Below are 20574 nucleotides of genomic sequence, written 5' to 3'. Positions count from 1 at the left end.
GTAGAACCCCCCTATCAGGTTAGTGACCTTCCAATAAACATCAGGCTAGTTACCTCCAGAACAACTACAGGTTAGTGACCTATATCAACTCACAGGTTAGTGTACCTTCTGAACAACTGCAGGTTAGTGACCTATATCAAATCAAGGTTGGTGTACCTTTTGAATAACCATAAGTTGGTGACTTTATAACAACCAGACTAGTGAACCTACACATCACTCTTCAATCAGTCACTTTGAAGATTGAAGGAAAGCCCTGGATCCAGCTTTCACTAATTATATTATATTATAATTAAACCCTGAACCTCCTTTTAAGGAGTCATTTAACTGTAGTCTGTCTGGATTTATCCAAACAGACCAGTTCCTCTCTTCCTTCTCTCTTTCTTATCTTTATAAGTTTATTGTAATACATTATATTTGAAATATAACTTAATTATCAAAAATTACCAACCCACCTTGCCAATTTTAGTGAGCCCTGAGTATTCTTTTGAATACCCAACCCTCACAAGGTCAGTCAGTACGCTGAACTAATAATGTGTTCCACTGACAACAAACTGAAACAATGACAGAAAGTATTTACAAAATAAATAGACGAGATACACAATGAGAGGAAAGGGGAAATGTTACATGAGGAAATGTGAGAAATACAAAATAATAGCAAACTCTATCAGACACACAATGAGACAAACAGAAAATAATATGTTACATGAGAGAAAAGGAGAGAAAAGGGGAGAAAAGGAAATATTTCACATCAGAGAAGACGAGAGAAATGCAAAATAATTGTGATACTATCATTGATGGAAGGCCTCCTTTTCTCCTATCACAGCTCTGTGGGTCTGATCCAAGTGTTTGATTCGTGCCTGAACCTCTTCCTCACTTGGCAACGCAAAGTCGGTGGTCTTCTGGATTTCAGTAAAGGCTCTTTCCCCATCGAATTGGTCAAAGTCCAAGCTTAAGACCTCGTGAAAGTAGCTGTTTTTTTAATGAATATGTTTAATCATAAGGTGAAATCATCAATCAAAGACACGACAAACAAAGGAGAAACTCACACATAACAATAACGGACGGACTTAGTGCGCAATTCTTCCAACTTGTTGTCTACAACTGCCCAGAATGAATGGTTGTTGTAATCTGCCAAATTGTAGCCCCAATGGATCAATTGCATTCTCTGTTGAAACCGTAATGTCAAATCAGCCTAGGTTATTTTGGGATGCAGAAAATCTGCATGAAACTTACAAGCCACGCATAACGAGATCTTTGAAGATGGTCAACTTCTGCTAGAATCTCTTCACAAACACGCACTTTACCTCCAATGAAGTCTTGTTCTCTTTTGTAAATCTATTAATATTCCAACTATGAGTCTAAATCATAAATGCAAGAAACAAAAAATAATCAGAACAACAGGTACTATGCCCTACTTGCCTTGACAATCATGGTTTCAATGGTTGGCACGTTCAAGAGGGACGGAGTCTTCTTGGCTCGATTTGGAATGTGCATGTTGGTGAGGAGCTGTAAAATGAAAAATCGATTGTAACTTGGTCTGGTTGAAGATAAGGGATGAAATTGCTTAAAATTGCTTACAATTTTGTTGAGATCCTTTCTAATCTCTTTCAAAATGACATTGAGCCACTTGTGAAAGTCTTTTGATTCAACAGGGTCCGGATTTCTGCCATATCGGGCTGGAAGCAATCTTTTTTGCCATTCATACGGATTTTCAAGAATTTTATCCTGCAACACAAGCTCTCAGTGACAACACAAAGTATGAGAGAAAGAAATTCTAGAACATTTGGTGGCTGCTTACCAAAACTTTCGCAGATAGAGAGTGGGGAAGATGGTCTTGATTGCCTTGGTTGTTGTGGGTAGCTGTGTACGCTTGCACGTCACCTGTGATGATGCACTGAGTGGCTATGATACATGAAGTTTGCTTAAAGTGACCAAAACATCAGTGAAGAACGAGTTTTGTATCGATGATTGTTATTTGACTTACACTAAGCTCGTGGGCTGGGTTCCACCCCTTCATTGGACCTGATACTGACGATAAACTTTCCAGTAATTGGGTGATCTTGCTGTTAACATCTTCGTGATACTCATCAATCTTTTGTTGAGTTGAAAGCAGGTTTACCATCATGGCTGTGAAATGATCTGCTTTCTCGTGTACCTGCAGGTCAAAATTGAGCTCTGTTCACTATCATGGAAAGTATTACCATGTTACTTACATTGCAGAGCTCACGTCCCTTTACCTTATAATCTTGATTGAGTCCAAGAAGATTAGAAATTTCATTGAAAGTATGTAAGCGTGGACCAGTGAGATGCATTGGAACTGCTCGAATCGCTGGTTTAGCAGCAGCAGGGCTGCTATGACGTCTATCTTCATTTTCTACTGCAGATCCTACTAAGATCATCGCCACCATCATCATCATCATCGCCATCGCCATCATCATCATCATCCTCATTGATGTTGTAGTCGTCATCGTCATCGTAATCATTATCGTTATCGTCATCGTCATCGTTGTGAGATTTCTTCCTTCCTTCTTGGTGGTTTGTTTCATTGGAGAAGAAAGGTAGGTTAAGGGAACAATTTAAATCGAAGCCCGAAGAAAGACCACTTACCACTACCTCCTCCTTCACCACCTCCGTTAAGATCCGCGAGATCATCTTCCAAAAACGAGGGAGGAGGCGTGATTCCTTTGGCCTTTTTGGCTTTTATGGAGAAGCAAGTCGTTTTAAAGAAAGAATTTAAATCAAATATGGAACAGAGTCCACTTACCACTACCCGCTCCTTCACCATCTCCGTCGATATCCGCAAGATTGTCTTCCAAAAACAAGGGAGGCGGTGTGATCACACGAGTGTTTGAAGCCTTGGTTTTAGTGCCTTTGGATGATCCGCTGCCACTGGCAGTTGGCTGTAAAGCTGAGCCACTGGCAGCTCCACGCTTGCTCGAGGTACTACGGCCGACTTGAGGAGGTTTGCCAGAGACTCGTGGAGTTGCACAAACACGCGAGCTGGTTTGAATTGTGGGGCGTGGACTGAGTCAATTTGGAGCGTCTTCTTTCTGGGTTGGACTGGATTTTTGTGGACTAGTGCGATTTGGAATTGTGTATGGATTGGAATGATTTTGAGGTGCCATGTTTCGATGTCAGAATGGTTGAATGAGTCGAAAGGGTGATTGATTAAAAGGAATGGTGGTGGTTTGAGAAGGAAAGGGAACTTGTGAACATTAATTAATCAATTAAATAAAAGCTGTAACATTTGTGTGACAGAGACAGGAAATCAGTGAAACTTGCGCAAAGAATTCGAATTGAGACAAGTTCAACAACTGACGTGCTTTGAGGGAGGGGCTCACGTTATTTCTTTGAATGGAGAAAAGGAATGATATCAGTGAAGAAAGAAAATGAGGCATCCTCTGATTTGATATGATATCACTTGATATCATATTTTCCTTGGGGCAAAAATCAGCATGCCATTTCCTCAAAACAAGTTCAAGTTTTTGAAAAAAGCCACATAAAAAGCAGCTATTTTGATTGATGATCAATCACCTTTTGTTGGAATGGCAGTGTGCCTAATCAATGAATTGATTGATGATCAATCATGGTACAATCTTAGGCTTATTATATTCAATCATTTTTGTTGAAACGGCAGTGCGTCTAATCAATAAATTGATTGTACGATCTTAGTCTTATCAAATTGGATCAAAGCAAAATTAGCATCATGAATTAAATTGAAATGAATATATATCTGATGGTTTAACGAAAATAAATTGATTGTACAATCTTAGTCTTATCAAATTGGATCGAAGCAAAATGAATTAAATTGAAATGATTATATATCTGATGGTTTAACAAAAATAAATTAAAGTTGTAGAATCTGATCATGTTCTGTTGCTTTCTCTTTGCCCTTGAACTTCCTCTTTTTTGCCGGATTGTTTTCTTTTGCCTTTTGTTTGTCTATCTTTTCTTGCTTGTCTTTCAATGTTGATTCCCAATTATCAAGCCCTTTGGTGATTGCCAACACCCAGTCTCCAGGCTGTACTTTTCGAAAAGAGATTCCCACCCACTTTCTATGGAGTTCTGCAGAATAAAAAGACCCAGAATTAAGGATATACCACGCTGTCTCCTTATGTACCACGCGGTGATCAAAAACCTTTGATAGCCGCCGTTCAATCATGATAGGGTGATTCTTTTGGACTTTACATTTGCTTTCTTTGCAGTCGTGTTGCGCATTAAGGACCCCTTCAATGTCCTGGGCAATCTGCATTAGCCAAAGTTGCCGATTTCAACACTTAGTCGGTTGTTACTTACTCTGGGATTGATCCAATAGCGCTGTTGAGAGACCTCTATCTTGCGCATACAGTAAAAATCACTAATGCCCCGAGTTTGACATTTGTAAACCTCGATTTTGCTTTGTTCTGGTACACAGGAACCTGTTCCCCAGATTCTTTCTACCTTGCCTATGAATCGTAATTCTGAAGATGTTAATTTAATCTGAAGATTGAATGATACAAACAATCAAATGTTACGAGGTTAGGGAACAAATTATTTGTGAAGAATGAAGAAAGCTATCATATTTATGTTACATACCGATATAAAGCTATTCTGTTTGAATTTCTGGCCGCTCTTCAAAGATAAAGACTCAAGAACTTTCCAGTTTTTTGCCGAGTATGCATCAAAGATTGCTTTTGGTATGCACTCGTTGGCTTGTTGTGGTTGGTTTTTTTGAACGACTGTGAGAAAAAAGCATCCAATCAGCATTTTGTTTGAATAAAGTCATTGAAATTCCTCACATCCGACTTTGAAATTATGTTCTTGATTCCAAGATTGATTGTAGCCTACTGTCTTTTGAAATAATACATTATTTTTAAAAATGTTTGAGACCTTTGGGCTTGCCGCAATGTATGTTTTCAGTGTCTTGTCGTAAAGGAGGGAACCAGAAGTGAGCGCCCGGATTAGTCTGTGATTATTGAAAGAATTCGCTATGTCCCGACCTGGACTCATGGAATTTGAGTGTATTGATGAGTGTTGGGTGTTTCCATTATAAGACTCAAAATTTTCTGTCGCAAATAGGCAAGCTGCACCAAAACGGAGGATTGACGCCGAGAGGTGAACAAGCATATGGAATTTAGGCTTGTTGCACCATTGTGCAGAGAGTTTCACGATTGATATGAGGAACATTTCAATTCGTTGTCCAAGTTGCTCAAGATAAGATTCCATGTTGGTAATTTCAGTCTGAAAGATCACTGGTGCAAGGTGAGATAGCGATGTCCATGCTTCACGCTCTTCAGGCAATAAATCACATTCAAAAAAAATGAATGGGGCTGATTGTATTACTGTACGAAATTCTTTTCCTGTGAGGCTTTGAAAGTGATTTATCATGCTTTTCGGCTGGATCGCAAGAATGCTCAATCCAGAAGTGCTGAAGGATCTCCACCGACCCCAAATCAATTCCTTCTCTTTTACTGAACATAACTTCATTCGATGGCGGAGAAGGTATTTGGCTACTCCCAAAAGCACCACGTGAAGGATTTCAATTGGGGTGTCTTGATGACCATCGAATCCTGTGAAAATGGACATATTTAGTGCAGTGCATTTCTTGGTGATGGAAGTAAATGAACGTAACCTTTCAACCTCAGAAACGGATTCAATAAGCGTTCTTTAAATTCTTCATTCAGTTCAGAGCATATTTGCACCACTGCTTCTTTTGAATAATTTATGTCTCGATGCAAGTCTTGAACCTTTTTGACAAAGGGCATATTACCTTGGTCACGAACACCACACTTACCTGATTCACTGTCGAAAGCCGAGATGTTGTTTGGCTTTTGCGCCAACTCCCACAGTTCTTTCGTTAGCTTTCTTGTTTTCTCCCAGCTTCTTGTTGGTGAATCCAACTGTTAGAAATGCACAAAAACTCAATTGTAATAGTAAATTTCAACTCAAATCCGTAAAGGAAGATATTACCTTGTGCCCATTTTCATCAACTCCGACAAAATTGCTGACATAAGTTCGTGCCCTTTTCTGAGCCAGTGATTCAACCTTCAAGTCACAAATTCGGCATGGTGTGAGAGAAATCGTTGGATTCATCGTGTTGATGACTTCGGCGTGCATCGGTGAATCACCCAAATGACAAAGAATGAATGGAACAACCAGTACTTCTCCTTGACACTGATTGTCGTATGCAACAAAACCGTCTGTTGTGAGTTTGCTGAAATCAAAGCATTGTCAGATGGTATAATCATCATAATGAAGAGATACATACTTGATTCCATCAATCACAGGGTCAGCAAGCTCCAAAGCCCCTGCCGTATTTGATGTTGTCAGGAAATGACAGTTATATTCTTGATTGGCAAATTTTGAAGGTAATCCGGCGAGTGTGAAGTAAAAAGCCAGGTGTTTATTCCACCTTTTCGAGATGTTTCCAGAGAGATCATCGCAATAAAGCACCAAGGGAACATGTCGAATAATCCTGCCGCCTGCCTTTATTCTCCACACATTTTGTATCGGAACTTCATTGAATTGCCCATTGCCATCATTCTCTGTGATTACATTCTTATCAGCTCCAGTCAGTCACAAACAATCAAATAAAGATGTACAATACTGACCATACATCACGTCTCCACAGAAATCTTTTATCAATTTGCCACAAATTTCGATTTGATCTAATCCTCTGGCAAAGTTTTTAACATCAATTGAAGATAGCTGTGAAGAATCAAAAGACGAGATTGTTGGAAACTCCACACAGATTCGTTGACATCCTTCAGAGTCTTTATAAGTAGATTGATGTGCAAAAGCACATTTCGCCAAGACCTGAGTATTGATTCGATAAAAGAATATCGGAATGACACTTCTTTTCGATATCAGTTGGACTGGCTCATATATGAAGAAGTGTCCATTTGGAGAGTCCACCATTTGCACCCGTAAGTCACAATCCAGCACTTCTCGCCATTTTTTTGATTGCGTAAACTGGTTAATCTTTGATGTTGATGTTGGCAATTCGGGTGTGAATTGGAGATGATCCATAACATATGGATTTGCTAGCTCCTATAAAAATACACCACACAATAAGCAAGGAGAAAAAAAACTCGATACCAAAGATGAAAAACAAAAAGTACTTGAGTCAATATCTGCTGGACCTTGAGTCCAAAACAGGGCTTTTCCAAAGGACTGAGGGACTCGGAGACGTCAAATTCAAATCTCTTCTTGAGATTTTTGCGCACACGCTGGAGGGTTTTATATGCTGGAAGCTTCACATTCAGGAGACCAATAAAAGAACAAACACGTTTGTACTGAAGCTGTGACATGATTGTCCTAGATGAACCTAGAATCAAAAAACCAACAAGTTCCTGATCAAAAGAAGCATATAAGATTCTGGAATTGTTATCAAAATAATTTCAAATGCTCTAACCTCCAAGCTTGAGAAAGGCGCCCAGGATGAATCCTCTACACCCTGTGTATTGACACCATTTCCTTCTTCTTCCTCTTTGTCAGATGGATCTGAGGGCACAGATTGGTTATCTTTGTTATTGACATCCATTGAATGATGTTCCATATTATCATCTTTGCTATTTCCGCCACTGTGATTGGAGGCTGGAGCTGGAGATGCAAAGAGGCGTGTATAATCACGCGCCCAAAGGTCAACAAGGGCCCGTCGTCGTTGTTCACGTTCATGATCAACTGACTCGTCCACGTTGGGCTCCACCAAAGGGGGATCCATCAAATCTTCATCCATATCAAGTTGATTGTTATTGAATTGATCATTGGTATCACTTGCTGGATGTGGATCGTCCTGCACTGCTTTGTTTGCAAAGGAAATGAAGCTGACAGCTGCAGTGACAGCCGTGTTGCAAGTAGCTTTCCGCCTTTCAAGGTTTCGAATATGATTTTCATTTTTAGAATGCCTTGGAATCGATTCTTCTTGCATTGTGCGGCCTCCAGGACAAGCCAAACAAGAAAATACGACATCACCTGGACCGCCAATGGTCTCTGCAAAGCCTGAAAACACAAGTCGTGTCAGATTTGACGGTCTTGTGGCCCACTCATGAAGGCATTACATTGTTCAACACAACAATGTCCAGCCATCTTAAAAGTCAAAGTACCTGATTTGTAGTGGGATGATTTGATACAAAAGCGAAAACAGCGAATGAGATGAATACCTTAAAGAAAGGCCATCCTTTGACAAAAGGGAATGATGGAGTGTTTCCTCATCAGAAACAAAGTGGCTCGCCGGATGAGCCAGTGTGTTTAAGCCAATTAAGACATGTTTCTCATCCGCTGATAATTAAACCAGGGGGAACATGTTTTTTCATTGCGGGTTTTTGAGACGTTCTCAAGAATATTATGACTTCAGGCGATCAACCGCTCTCACCGTGGTTGATCACCTGGATTTCAAAAACCTCTTGAGGGCCGGATCAGGTCGTGGTACTTCGCCGCACATGCCCCGGTGCTCAACCATGTCTTGGTGGAACCTCTGGACACCCGTTCCTCAACAAAAGGTGGGTTTGTGGTGTACGGGGTCCCCGGCGTACTGGGGTCCCAAAAAAGGTGACTGAACCCGCACCCCGGGGGTTCAGGGCTCGGGGAACCCTCGGGGTGTTGGTTTCGGGGCTCAGGCTGAACACCTGCGTCCAGTGGTTTTCCGCCATCTTCAACTCTTTTTGCGTAACTTCTCAATGGCGCAAAACCTGTTGGTCGGTTTTTCGCCCAACCCCTATTGGGTGTAAGTCCCATGGTGGAGTTGGTGGTTAGGTCCATCCATAGGGACTTAATTAAGTTTGACACTACTGCTAATAATTCCTTATCAGATCCGGGAGGGGGGCTGGCTCTGGCTGGCTGCCCCCAATACACCAGTTCATCTCAAACGGGGAACCGCTCAAACTATGAATTGGCAGAATTGGTGTGCTGCGGCCACCATCAATTGTTTTGATACAACTTCGGTTGGTTCAATTCATATCATGCCCACCCTCGGCACCTGGCACCCCTGCTGACCCGGTGGCTGACCCCTGCTGACCCTGATTTATATACATAAGTATGTACTTATTAACATGCATTTTGTGCCACACTCCACACAGCATCAAGTGGTGGCTTGCATTTTCTATTATGTCTTCCTGGAACTTGAATTCCTGTCCGTGCATCGGGACAGCTTCCTTGATTGCCCTCTAAATACCGTGTCGTGTCCCCCTTGTCCAGACTCTCACCACACCTTCCTTGCCTAAAACCTTATCATTTCCCTTTTGACATGCTTGCACTTCAAACTTCAATCATCGTAATCTTGTCAGGACTGATCTCTACGATAACGTGCGCACAACAATTTTTAGTCTTGTGCACTGCTGGACTCGAGCCGTTCAAGCCTGCCAGTGATCATAATTGTCAGTCGAGTTATCTCCTTTTCTATACGTCATGGAGTCATCCATTCGCTGTATCATTGGAAATATTTTAATTAACTTCACCTCCTTTTCCTCCCATTCTTTGCGTACAGTATGCAAAGCGTTCAGCTGGGGTGATCGCGGAGAGTACTCGCGTTGGTCATGCCCCAAGGTCTACCTAAAGCGAGCATCAGGTGACCGCTCAATTGTGATCTTTCCAATCCTCCTATCGAGAGCTCATCTGTACTGGTTTTTACATGTCTCAAACCAAACTTCATATCCAAATTCAGGCAGTGGCTGTTGGACCATCCCAGACCATCCCAGAGAACAGCCAGTTTCAGTGGGCAAGGTGACGTGTCGTGATACTTATACGTTCTGGACGGACAAAGACAAGACGATCAATGGTATCGGTAAGTTTGCAGCATGTGCAATCGATCCCATAATCTTGCTTCAGCTCCCCACTCCTATCTACTCAATGATCATCTCGCAACTAATGCGTTTTCGATCAGCTTGTCGTGATACTCAGTATCGCCGAGTGAAGTGTAATAACATGGATCAAGCCGCTTGTATGTCTTATATTCCTGAGCTTGTCATCACTTCGATTTTTGTTTGAAGTCTGACTGATGGTGATCATCATACAGCGATAGATAAATGCGACCCGCTTTAACTTGGAGTTCAAACATTCAACATGATCAGCTCACCATCTCGCGTAAGACTTTTGTTGACGTATTCTCGACTGTCAAGTTTAACTGATTTCACTCGTATAGACGCCGATTTCATTCGTATAGGTTCGGTTCCTTCGGGAGATCAGCGGACATCATTCATGATAATGTGGGTTTGACAAATAACGAACAAAGCATTCTTTCTATCTTCACGTCCAATCAAATCTCATCATTTGTTGTCTCCGAAAATGTGAAGTTCCTTGACATGTACAATATCGTGCTTTGATGATGCGCCGCTCCAAATATAACCATTTCAAACGGATTTGCATTCCGGCACATTAGTCTTCGTTCTCATTGTCCCGTATTCCAAAATAAAATCTGGTGTCAAGAAAAAGGCCACTTTTCCAAACACCTCAAAATCAAAGAACTTCAAAATGCGCTGTCCCGCCCCGCTTACCCGTGAAGTCGAGTCAATGTTTTTGTTTTTCTCAATTGCTAGAGAAGGACAAGAGTTTTTCCTGTAACTTTTCTGATCGGATAATAGAAATTGGAATGAGACGAAGACAACTGCTTCAACAGAGAGAAACAAAAATGCATAGACGACATACAGTGAGCTCAGATGGCATGCCACCAAGGTAGCAACGGAGATTACATTGCATGAGGAGGGCACATTGGAACATTGGGCCTGGATGCCCATACTTTTTGTCTTTTCAAATGTTCGTCAGAGGATGGCACCGGGATAGGCTCGCGGGGAGACGTGGATGCTGAAATGCTGTGTGACACGAGTTGTTTGCCCGTTCGGCTGGAACCCAAAAACGGTTTTTGGTCAAAAACACCACCAAATCCAAAAACCATTTTTGGGTCAAAACAGTTTTTGGTTTTGATCAAAAATACCGGCGTTTGGCAACTTCGTTTGATCAAGAACAAACACCGTTCTTGATGAAAAACTCTTCAATTTTGAAAAACAGGCCTGAGGCTGTTTTTGGGACCAAAAAGAGTTTTTAACCTCATTTTCCCCTGTATTTCAATCTTTTGATGAGATCTATGGTTGAGAGTTTGGTAATTGTATAACCAAATTTCAAGTTCTCATTCTTCCCCCTGAAAAAGGTGCAGATTAAAAAAGCATTTTTGTGTAGCGCTTTTTGGCTAAACCAGCCAAACAGGCCCTAAAGTCAAATCTACCTATTTTCACCATTGATTTGGGCTTGATCTCCCGACAAGACTCCATCTTGTATCTACTTGCAATCAAGTTAGTTTTTTTGGATACTTTGACTTGAGACAGCACACAGTATCAAACATCTTCAAGTTCCAGTTTTATGAACACCTTGTGCAGATTGAGAGAGGCTTTTTGCAATTTCAGCCATCTTGGGAGTGACAATTGCCTCAATATTGTATGTATCTTGATGGGTAATTTTTATTAGATGACTACAGAGACTGTGACCAAGGTTTTCTTTGGAGTCTCGGGTGCTGCACACGAATCTGTAATGAGCAAACAAGGTGTGTAATGACTCTCTTCAAATTAAGACCACAGCCATGTGGCAGCAAGGCAGCATTGATGTTGATGCCGGGAGCTATGGGAATTTCACTGGACAAATTTTACAACATGCAAGGCCGGAATGATTGTGGCTTGGTTTATAACACATCTCATAAATGAGTCAAGCAAACTTGGGCTGTGACCCGGCCACAAAGCTTCAGGGCCGGCCCTGAGACTTTGCCCAGACTCGGGTAAACCCAATGGGGTCAAATAAACAATTGGGCTAACCAAGGCAGGCCCTGGATTTTGGGACTCAGGGCTAGGCAGGGCTACACTCAAATCAAAGCACAAAATGGGGCTGGACAAGGCATTTTTTGGCTTGTATTGCAATTCTACGTGTATGAGAATCTAAAGAAAGGAGTTTATATAATCATAGTGTCAAAGTTTGTAAAGAATGTTTCATTTGGAAAGTAAAGATTACAAGTTAGTCTCTTTCTTTTGTTTTAATTTTGATACCCAGCTCTTAAGACAAATTTGTGCTTCAAGGTTTTGGGGAGTGAAAGAAGCACAGTGGGTTCTCATGACCCTCAAAGCATTAGAGAAAGTGCTCTCTGATGGAGCACAAGTGGTAGCAATGGTAAGCATGGCCTGTGCCACACAGGATAGAATGAGCCAGTGACATTGAGCAAGTTGCCAGTAGCCAAGGACATCACAGTGGTTGTCTTCTTGAGGGGCGGTGAGGTACTTGGTTGTTTGTTTCCAGATTTCCTCCAAATTCCTTCAGGTGTTCTTGCAGCTCATCATCTGATTCAAAGGTAAGCATGGCCTGAGCAGATGAGTTAGGCCTTCCTCAGGGTTTATTCCTTAGCTGAGAAGCCTGAGGGAGGGCTAGCTCATCTGCTCAGGTCATCTCAGGCCCTCTAATGCTCAGCGTGCACATTCAAGTGACCAATTTCAATTGAGCGGTGAGAGACCCGGATGAAAAACACAATGGAAACCATCCCTGATTGACACCCCAGCACATGACCACTGGCCATAATGCGGGTATGGGGCGGATCATTCTGACTGATCCTGTGATCCAGGACTATACAGGGTGCTTTTCATTCAAGTTTGACTTTGCTTAGATGACAAACTATCAAATGGACACATTCAAGAAGAAGAAGGAGAAGTCTGCATCCAAACTTGATTTCCTAGCGCATTCCGCTTTACGACAGCCCTTAACAATTGTCCTTGCACCAACCAACCATCTTATCTTGATAAAATTAAATACAGTTGATTTCAATTATGGGATACAAAGTTAAAGCTGGGAGTTTTTTCCCAGGTTCCCAAATACAGGCAAAAACACAAACTGGGGAACTTGGAGAACATGGGAAAGTTCCAAACACAAACTGGGAAAACAATCCCAGATTTAACTTTGTATCCCACAAATCTTTAATTATCAAAACTAAAATCATCTTAAAATTCATCCAACTCAAAATCAATTCCATTCTCAACTTATCAATTGTATCAACTTTAATTTGAAATCTTTGAATCAAGTCTTATTATGTCTGAAAAAGCCAATTTTCATCAATGTGTTCAAAAGATCACACCTACCTTTTTACTTCCTTTCTTTCACCAACCGTACTCATCAAAGACAACTCCTCAAAATTATGCAGATTGTTATAAAGGTGATCAATCAATCTTTCTTACAATCCTTTTAATCAAACAAAACTAATTTACCTTTTTATTTCCATTAGTACTTCAATTACCATCAACAGAAGCTCTTAACACAAAAGGAATTCACACAGCTTACTTAACTCAAGCTGCTTTACATGATCCTGATAACTTTACTATTGGAACTGAGGATCATGCAAGAGCTGTCACTTATTCAAAAATCATTACACTGGTTATGAGGTTCAATTTAAAGGGTGACTTGCCCATCTCAAACAAATAAAACTTGATCAAAGAATATAACTTTTATGGATTGTTGAACTCCTTTGATTAGGTATTGAGTAATAAAGATAGGAAGAACAAGTACAACTCTTTGAGATATCAAATTTGATCTAAATTGATAAAGGTGAGTTATTAGGACTTATGAATTCATAAATTAAAAACTGAGATGATGATTTTGTTTTATTCTGTCTTACCTAAGCTAAGGATTTTTGCCACCTTGGGTGAAACCTTGGCTTAGCTTAGCTAGAAGCCGCTAAGGAAAAATCTGTTAAGATGTTAAGATACTATCTTATGAGGTAGTCAAAGATCATTTCCTATGATACGTGATTAGAATTCATTTTAGAAGATTGTACGCTTTGGTCAGGAAGGAATTCTGGGGTGTGAGAGTTTGTGTAGGAAGTAGACCAAAGGGGTTAGGCGTTGCAGACAAACTGCTGTACCAAGGGGTTGAACGGTAATTGGAATCAAGGGGTGATGGAAAATTTCTTTTTGGGTTATCTATTTCATTCTTGTGTTCTGAGTCTCCCTCCTTTTCTGATTCTTTTCTCGTCGAAAAGAATCAGTAAGTCTCATCCTCTATCTATCTCATTTTTCTCATCATAGATACTATTGTTTAATCCTTACTGACTCAATTACTACAATCTTAGAATTTGTTTATTTTAATTGTTCTAATCTTTTCCTTACGCGTGCTCCACGAAAATCTTCGAGCTCGCAGGTATAGAACTTGATCTTTTGTTATCTCAATTTCTAGTTTCTTATTAATCTTTCTCTTGTCTTGATTTTGTTGGTTGTTAGGTTTGTCTTGATATCGTCGTAGACTTGCAGTTCGCCGTAGTCTAACGTAGATACCTGTGCCCTCAGGTTAGTCTTGTCGAAAAGAATCAAATTTGTTTATTTTAATTGTTCTAATCTTTTCCTTACGCGTGCTCCACGAAAATCTTCGAGCTCGCAGGTTTGTCTTGATATTGTCGTAGACTTGCAGTTCGCTGTAGTCTAACGTAGATACCTGTGCCCTCAGGTTTGTCTTGATATCGTCGTAGACTTGCAGTTTGCCGTAGTCTAACGTAGATACCTGTGCCCTCAGGTTTTCTTTTTGTACTACAGGCAACTCTAGATTGTCAAGTCTGACATTGATTCTTAGGAATCTCAAGACATCTCATTTATTGAGAAGTTTTATGGTAGCGAGAGTAAAACGATCTATTCGACCAGTTTGATTGTATGAGTTCCAAAATCGCAGATCCCATCACAGACGACGATTGTCAGGATAACTCTACTGTAACCAAAGGTTCAATCACTTCAAGTTCAGCCGATTCAGCAGTAACGGCTCGTCAGGATCAATCCACTTCTCTTCCTCCTGACGTTCATTCTGATCCTAAGGATCGTATCTCCAACAAGATGACCAACCAAGTCGATTCAAGAGTTTTCGGTGATCAACTTCAAAAATACTCACAAATCATGACAAATGCATTAAGCAAATACAAAGTGTCTGATGATTTGTCAGACGAAAACTACGTTGAGTGGAGTCAATCCCTTATGGAGGTATTTCGTTCACTTGAATTGCATCATTACGTCAAAGAGGAAAATTTTCGAAAGTCCTCACTCTCTGAAGCTGAACACGAGAAGACTCGATTCAATCTTACCACCTACATTCTACAAAGACTAGATACCGTCAACAAAGTCAGAACACGCAATCACCTTACTGATCCCAAGGATGCATCTGAAATCATTTATGACCCTTATAAATGCTGGACCTTTCTTAAAACCTATCACAATTGGATTTCGGAAGACAAATTGGAAGCAGTAACTCGAACACTCTACGCTTGTCAGATCACCAAATCCGACACTCTTACATCTTTCATTGACAAGTTTGAAAATCTTGTCCGCGAGTTTTATCGCCTGAAGGGTGAGCTTTCTGACATCCAATCAGCAAGGATGCTCCTCGGCGCGATTCCTTCTTTATCTATCGAAACAAAGGAATATATCCATAACACGGTAGTTCCTTTAACTCGGGAAGGTGTCAGTTCTTACCTTCGGAAATGCGAAGAACGCCACGGCTGGACGTGCGCCGCGATCAGAGAAGTAAACGCTGTTTCCGTTCGATCCTCAAAGAAATCATCTGGAGAATGTTCTCCCAAAGAGTGCTTCGGACCGCATTTGGCCAAGAACTGCTGGTCAAAACCTGAAAATGCCGATAAACGACTTGCATTCCTAGCTAAAATTCGCGCAAAATCAGGAGGTTCAGGTTCTAGTTCAAATTCGACTGCTCTCTCTACTCAAGCCTCGACAATCAGAGGTGTAAAGAAAGTTTTTGACTCAAGCGTCAACAATGCGTCTGCTAGTATGGCATTTCTTTCTATGAATGCTGAATTCGATGATGAGGATTCAAATGAACTAGAAGAAATTTCCGCCTCTCCTTCGGAATTTGAAGAAGACCCGAATATCAGTGCCTCCGTGTCTGCGGCTCTGTCTTCTACATCAAAGATCTGGGCTCTTCACGATACCGGTGCGACTCACCATATGTTCAAAGACAAAATGTTTTTCGATCTTTCCTCACTTGTCAAAATCGATGACTCAAGCAAACATCTCAAGCTCGCCGGTGGTGATGTCTCTCTGGCAGTTCATAGCCGAGGTGTAGCTAGGTTTCTCGCTGGAGACGAAACTCCATTTGAACTCAAAAATTGTCTTTTCGTGCCGCAGCTCTCTTGTAATCTGATCGCTGGGGCTGTGTTGAAAAAACAAGGAGTTAGGGAATATTTCCATGACAGCACAAATTTCTCCTTAGTTCTGAATGGTCTTGCTTTATTCAACGGATTCATTTCGGACAACAATCTCATGTTCATTCTTCTTGAACCCGTGAGTGGAATACACTCTTCATCAATATCATCATCAAGTACTGAAATGACTGCTTCACTTCAACATCAACGATTAGGACACGTCAGCAATAAATACCTCAAACTGATGGCTAAGCTTGATAGTGTTGAAAATTTTGAGTACTTGGATGAAAACTTAAACTGTGACATTTGTTCTCTGTCTAAAAATACAAAAATTCCTCATAACCAAACTAGACCCCGTGCACGTACCTTTTTAGAAAATGTTCATGTCGACCTAAGTGGTATTATCAGAACTACCGGTATCAACAATGAAAATTATTTTGTCCTTTTTTGTGATGATTATTCTGCATACCGACACATTTATCCGCTTAATTACAAGACTAAAGAAGAGGTGTATGAGGCGTTTATGGCGTATATCGCCGTTGCCAAGAGACAAACTGGATGTCTTCTTAAGCAGTTCACACTAGATCAAGGTAGTGAATTCCTCAACAACCTACTCGGTCCCAAGCTCAAGGAGCTTGGCATCACTCTTCACTTAACTTCAGGTTATGCTCCTGAAGAGAATGGTGTCTCCGAATGTGGTATGAGAATTGTCAATACCAGGGCACGTTTGATGATGTTGCAATCAGCTATGCCAATCCGTTTTTGGTATTTTGCTTGTAGTGCGGCAGTATTCCTGACAAATTGTTGCATGACGGCTGCTCTTGACGGTGGTAAAACTCCGTTTGAGATGTGGTTCTTTAGAAAACCTTCAATAAATCATCTTCGTATTTTTGGTTGCCAAGCTTTCGGCCTGATCAGAAAGGAACTTCGCCACTCAAAATTTTCTCCAGTCAGCTCAGAAGGCGTTCTGGTGGGATTTGAACAAGATAATTTCAATTATCAAATTTATGATTTATCCTCCAGAAAAATTTACATCACTCACCATTCCACATTCAATGAAGAAGTTTTTCCGTTTAAATCAATCCAACAGGCACCTTCGCCCGCTTCAACTGAACCAGACAAAAACTCTGTCAAGGTTCGTTTCTTTGATGATGAAGAGGACGATGTCATGAGTCTTGAACCAACGTCGGGCCACTGCGTTGCCCAAAAGGCGCAACGCACCGGAAACGCAGTGCAACGCACCGCGCCGGCAGCGCAACGGCGCGCAGCGGGGCGCAGCGGGGTTGCTCACTACACACTCACTGTGAACATCATTCAACTTCCCCAAGTTGGAAGAGGAAAATGATTAATAGTACAGTTTGTCATAAAAGGATCCAATACTGCACACCTGAGACATAACACCCACACTACATATGTGCAGCAAGCTAAGTAAATAGTTATCTATCATGTACATACAGGTCTGCTCAGTTTTTTGCCCATCAGAATAAATAAATCACATGTTATACCACATGTAACTTTTTTGACCTTGGAAAAATTGTTGCAAAAATTCACTACATATAATGCTGTAGCTGCTCAGGCAATATTACTGAAGCTGTTTCATAGTAACAGAAAGGGTGTTACATGCAGTTGAGTTGATGAGATCACACCAAAACACTGGGTGGGTGTATGTAGTCAATCTTTTGAATACTTTTGTCAATCTGAAAAAAGTTACAGCATGTATTACATATGAATAACTTATGCTGATGAGCAGATAACTGAGCAGAACTGTATGTACATGATAACCACCTATTCACTAAGCCTGTTGCACATATGTAGTGTGTGTGTTCTGGCTTAGGTGTGGAGTGATAGATCATTTTATGACAAATCATACTCCCAATCATTTTTTCCTGCCCACTTGGGGAAGCCGAATAATGTTTGCAGTGACTGCGTTACCCGAGCAGGGTCGGAGGATTCGGGGGCTGCGTTGTTTTGGCAACGATTATCCGAGCAACGCAGCGGGTAGTAACGGGGCCACCGCCCGTTGCTACCCGCAGGGCACCCGGCACATGCGTAAGCTTACCCTCCACCCTCCATCTCTCGTTTTCACACTTCAATCCACCTGCTTACCGCACCATCCTCACTTACAACATCTAGCGATCCCCAACCCCTTGCTGCTGACGCCATGCAGCAAAGGCTAGGCCATCCGACTCGTCGTCGACGTGGTCTATCCTTTCGGCAGTCAATCAAATCCTACCCCAATCCCCTCTTTTCAAACCATCGATTTCCAACTTCGAGGTCAAGTCTTCCATACCGTTCACACTGGCTTCCGTTTCACCATCATACTTTCCTCTTGATCATGGCAAGTAGCCCTGCCGAGGGACCCAGCCAACCACCCTCTTCTCAGGCCATTGGTACTCCTCTTCAAAGATCATCGAGACCCCCGACTCCTCGGAAAAGGGCTTCCGGAATGGTCCAGCCATCACCTGATGGTCGGACCACAATCTCCCTGCCCCAATCTTCCAGAATCCGTAAGACATCTGCTCGTACTAAGGAGTCTGTGTCCAATGTCTCGAATCAAGCCTCAAACAAAAGAAGTCGAGGACTTATGACCTCGAAGAAGCGATCTAGAGCTAGCCGATCAAAGGAAAACGTGAGTCATTTCCCTCTGAATCAAGTTGACTCAGCATTTTCAAGCTAATCCAAACTTACACCCTCTTTGAATAACAGCCTATTGATGTTGATCTGCCATCAGAAGCTGAAATGAATCAGGACTCTGATGACAACCTCACCGAGCGCCAACAAGCGAAGCGAGCCAAGGTTTTGGAGGGCGAAGACAATCAGCCTAAATACGATGATGTGAAAGACTACTATGGAGAACCTGAATGGGGAGATGACAATGTGAGTATTTCAATCTCATGCTTGCTCACCAAATCATTCGGGTATTGGCTTTCTGATTCAAAACCCTTGTATTTTAAAGGATAAGACGAAGAAGCCTCTTGTCTATCCTTGTCTTTGGTGCCCAAAGAAGCCCCGCGTCTATTACGACTCCAACTCTAACCTGAAGCAGCATCGAGATGGCTACACTGTAGGCCGAGTTCGAAAACCGTGTGCAGGCCGACAGGCTGCAATTGATGCCGGTGGTAATCTTCCGCCAACTGCGATCGAACTTGAGGCACAGAAGTCTAAGAAGGATCAGCGTCAATTGGCTGAATTCTTTGATCTAAAACAACCAACACCTTTCAGCAACGATGTACTAAACCAAATTCTCACGGTCTGGATCCTGGCACAAGCGCTACCTTGGAATCAAATTGAGGATCACTTCCTCCGAGTGGCTTTCCGTTACATCCGGCGGGACGTAAAGGTATTTGGTCGTACATGGGTGGCTAGAGAAGCAGCCGGGATGTATGTCTCGTTTCAAGACACAGTCTTGAAGGAAATCAACGTGAGCTGTTTCTATCTATCGAAAAGGTATAGGACACTGACTTCCTTTCTTCATATTCTTCGGCAGGGTAATGCGGGTCGGTTCACCCTTATCCACGACGGTTGGACAACTGCGAACAATATCCATGCGTTCCTCGGTGCTGCGGTGACATTCATCAACGACAATTGGAACTATCAGGTCCGACATCTAACACTCAAATTAGTCGCTTGGCATCACAATGGAAAATGGCTTGCACAGCCATTAGTACATTTTATGAAGAAGCATAAGCTTCAATACAAGATAAGTAACTTTTTCTTTTGAAACGATTTTGCTTTCACTTTTTCTTTCACTACCTCCTTTATTTTGTATAATTAATATGTATTGATATCTTTTCCAAAATATCCACATGCTCTGCCAGGTGACCGACTCCGGGTCAAACAACATCACCATGGCCGAAGAGATGCATGCTCAATTTTCAGACTTAGAAGCTAACGATCTAAATTCCTCTGATGGACAAACTTACACGTGGAATCCCAAAACCGACTATGCTAAGTGCTTTCTTCATAAACTGTCTTCAACAGTTAAGGGCGGTCTCTTGGAACTTGGGCGAACGATCCCCTCACGTGATTCTCAACGAGAATCGCTCTTAGGAGCATTTCCTATATCTGAGCGAATGCCTGTGATTGCCGAGGAAGACGAGGACGAAAGCTCTAACTCAAATACTACAAAAGTTATTGATCTTGAAGCTGAAGTAGAAGCTGAAGAAGAAAATCTGCTACCGGACGAAGATGACACCGATCACGATTCTGAAGGAGAAGACTTCTTAGGTGTTGCTCCTGACTACGACGAAGATGCTGAGGACAAGCTTGATGAAGTCTCAGTTGAACAACCCAATGATGCTACGCCGGCGAGCTCCAATGTCATGTCGAATCTTTTTCATAACCGAGATTCCAGAAAGCAAGCTAAACGCCTAAATGAATTAATGGCCCAGGTAAGCTTATACACATCACTGCAATGTATCACCATGGATACTGACTGTTAG

General features: G+C 41.7%; 3 protein-coding genes across 3 annotated transcripts; 1 reads left to right on the top strand and 2 right to left on the bottom strand.

Annotated features, from left to right (window-relative positions):
• Positions 1 to 788: 788 nt before the first annotated feature.
• MELLADRAFT_90693 (uncharacterized protein) lies at positions 789 to 2017 on the bottom strand (the record flags this gene model as incomplete). The annotated part of the gene is made up of 8 exons (XM_007413838.1): positions 789 to 969; positions 1047 to 1192; positions 1234 to 1252; positions 1305 to 1350; positions 1416 to 1506; positions 1579 to 1725; positions 1799 to 1921; positions 1985 to 2017. 8 exons carry the CDS (start codon positions 2015 to 2017, stop codon positions 789 to 791), a joined length of 786 nt encoding a protein of 261 aa, XP_007413900.1.
• Positions 2018 to 2563: 546 nt separating this feature from the next.
• Positions 2564 to 3125, bottom strand: MELLADRAFT_109846 (uncharacterized protein; the record flags this gene model as incomplete). Its single annotated transcript, XM_007413837.1, has 3 exons — positions 2564 to 2697; positions 2765 to 2974; positions 3062 to 3125. 3 exons carry the CDS (start codon positions 3123 to 3125, stop codon positions 2564 to 2566), a joined length of 408 nt encoding a protein of 135 aa, XP_007413899.1.
• A 6098-nt stretch (positions 3126 to 9223) lies between these two features.
• Positions 9224 to 10017, top strand: MELLADRAFT_124127 (uncharacterized protein; the record flags this gene model as incomplete). Its single annotated transcript, XM_007413892.1, has 5 exons — positions 9224 to 9353; positions 9464 to 9544; positions 9641 to 9760; positions 9860 to 9916; positions 9992 to 10017. The coding sequence occupies 5 exons, from the start codon at positions 9224 to 9226 to the stop codon at positions 10015 to 10017; spliced, it is 414 nt and encodes a 137-aa protein (XP_007413954.1).
• Between the last annotated feature and the right edge of the window lie 10557 nt (positions 10018 to 20574).

This window comes from Melampsora larici-populina (assembly GCF_000204055.1).
Source record: "Melampsora larici-populina 98AG31 unplaced genomic scaffold MELLAscaffold_39, whole genome shotgun sequence".
Classification (NCBI taxonomy): Eukaryota; Fungi; Basidiomycota; class Pucciniomycetes; order Pucciniales; family Melampsoraceae; genus Melampsora; species Melampsora laricis-populina.
This window is presented reverse-complemented; position numbering and strand designations above follow the sequence as displayed.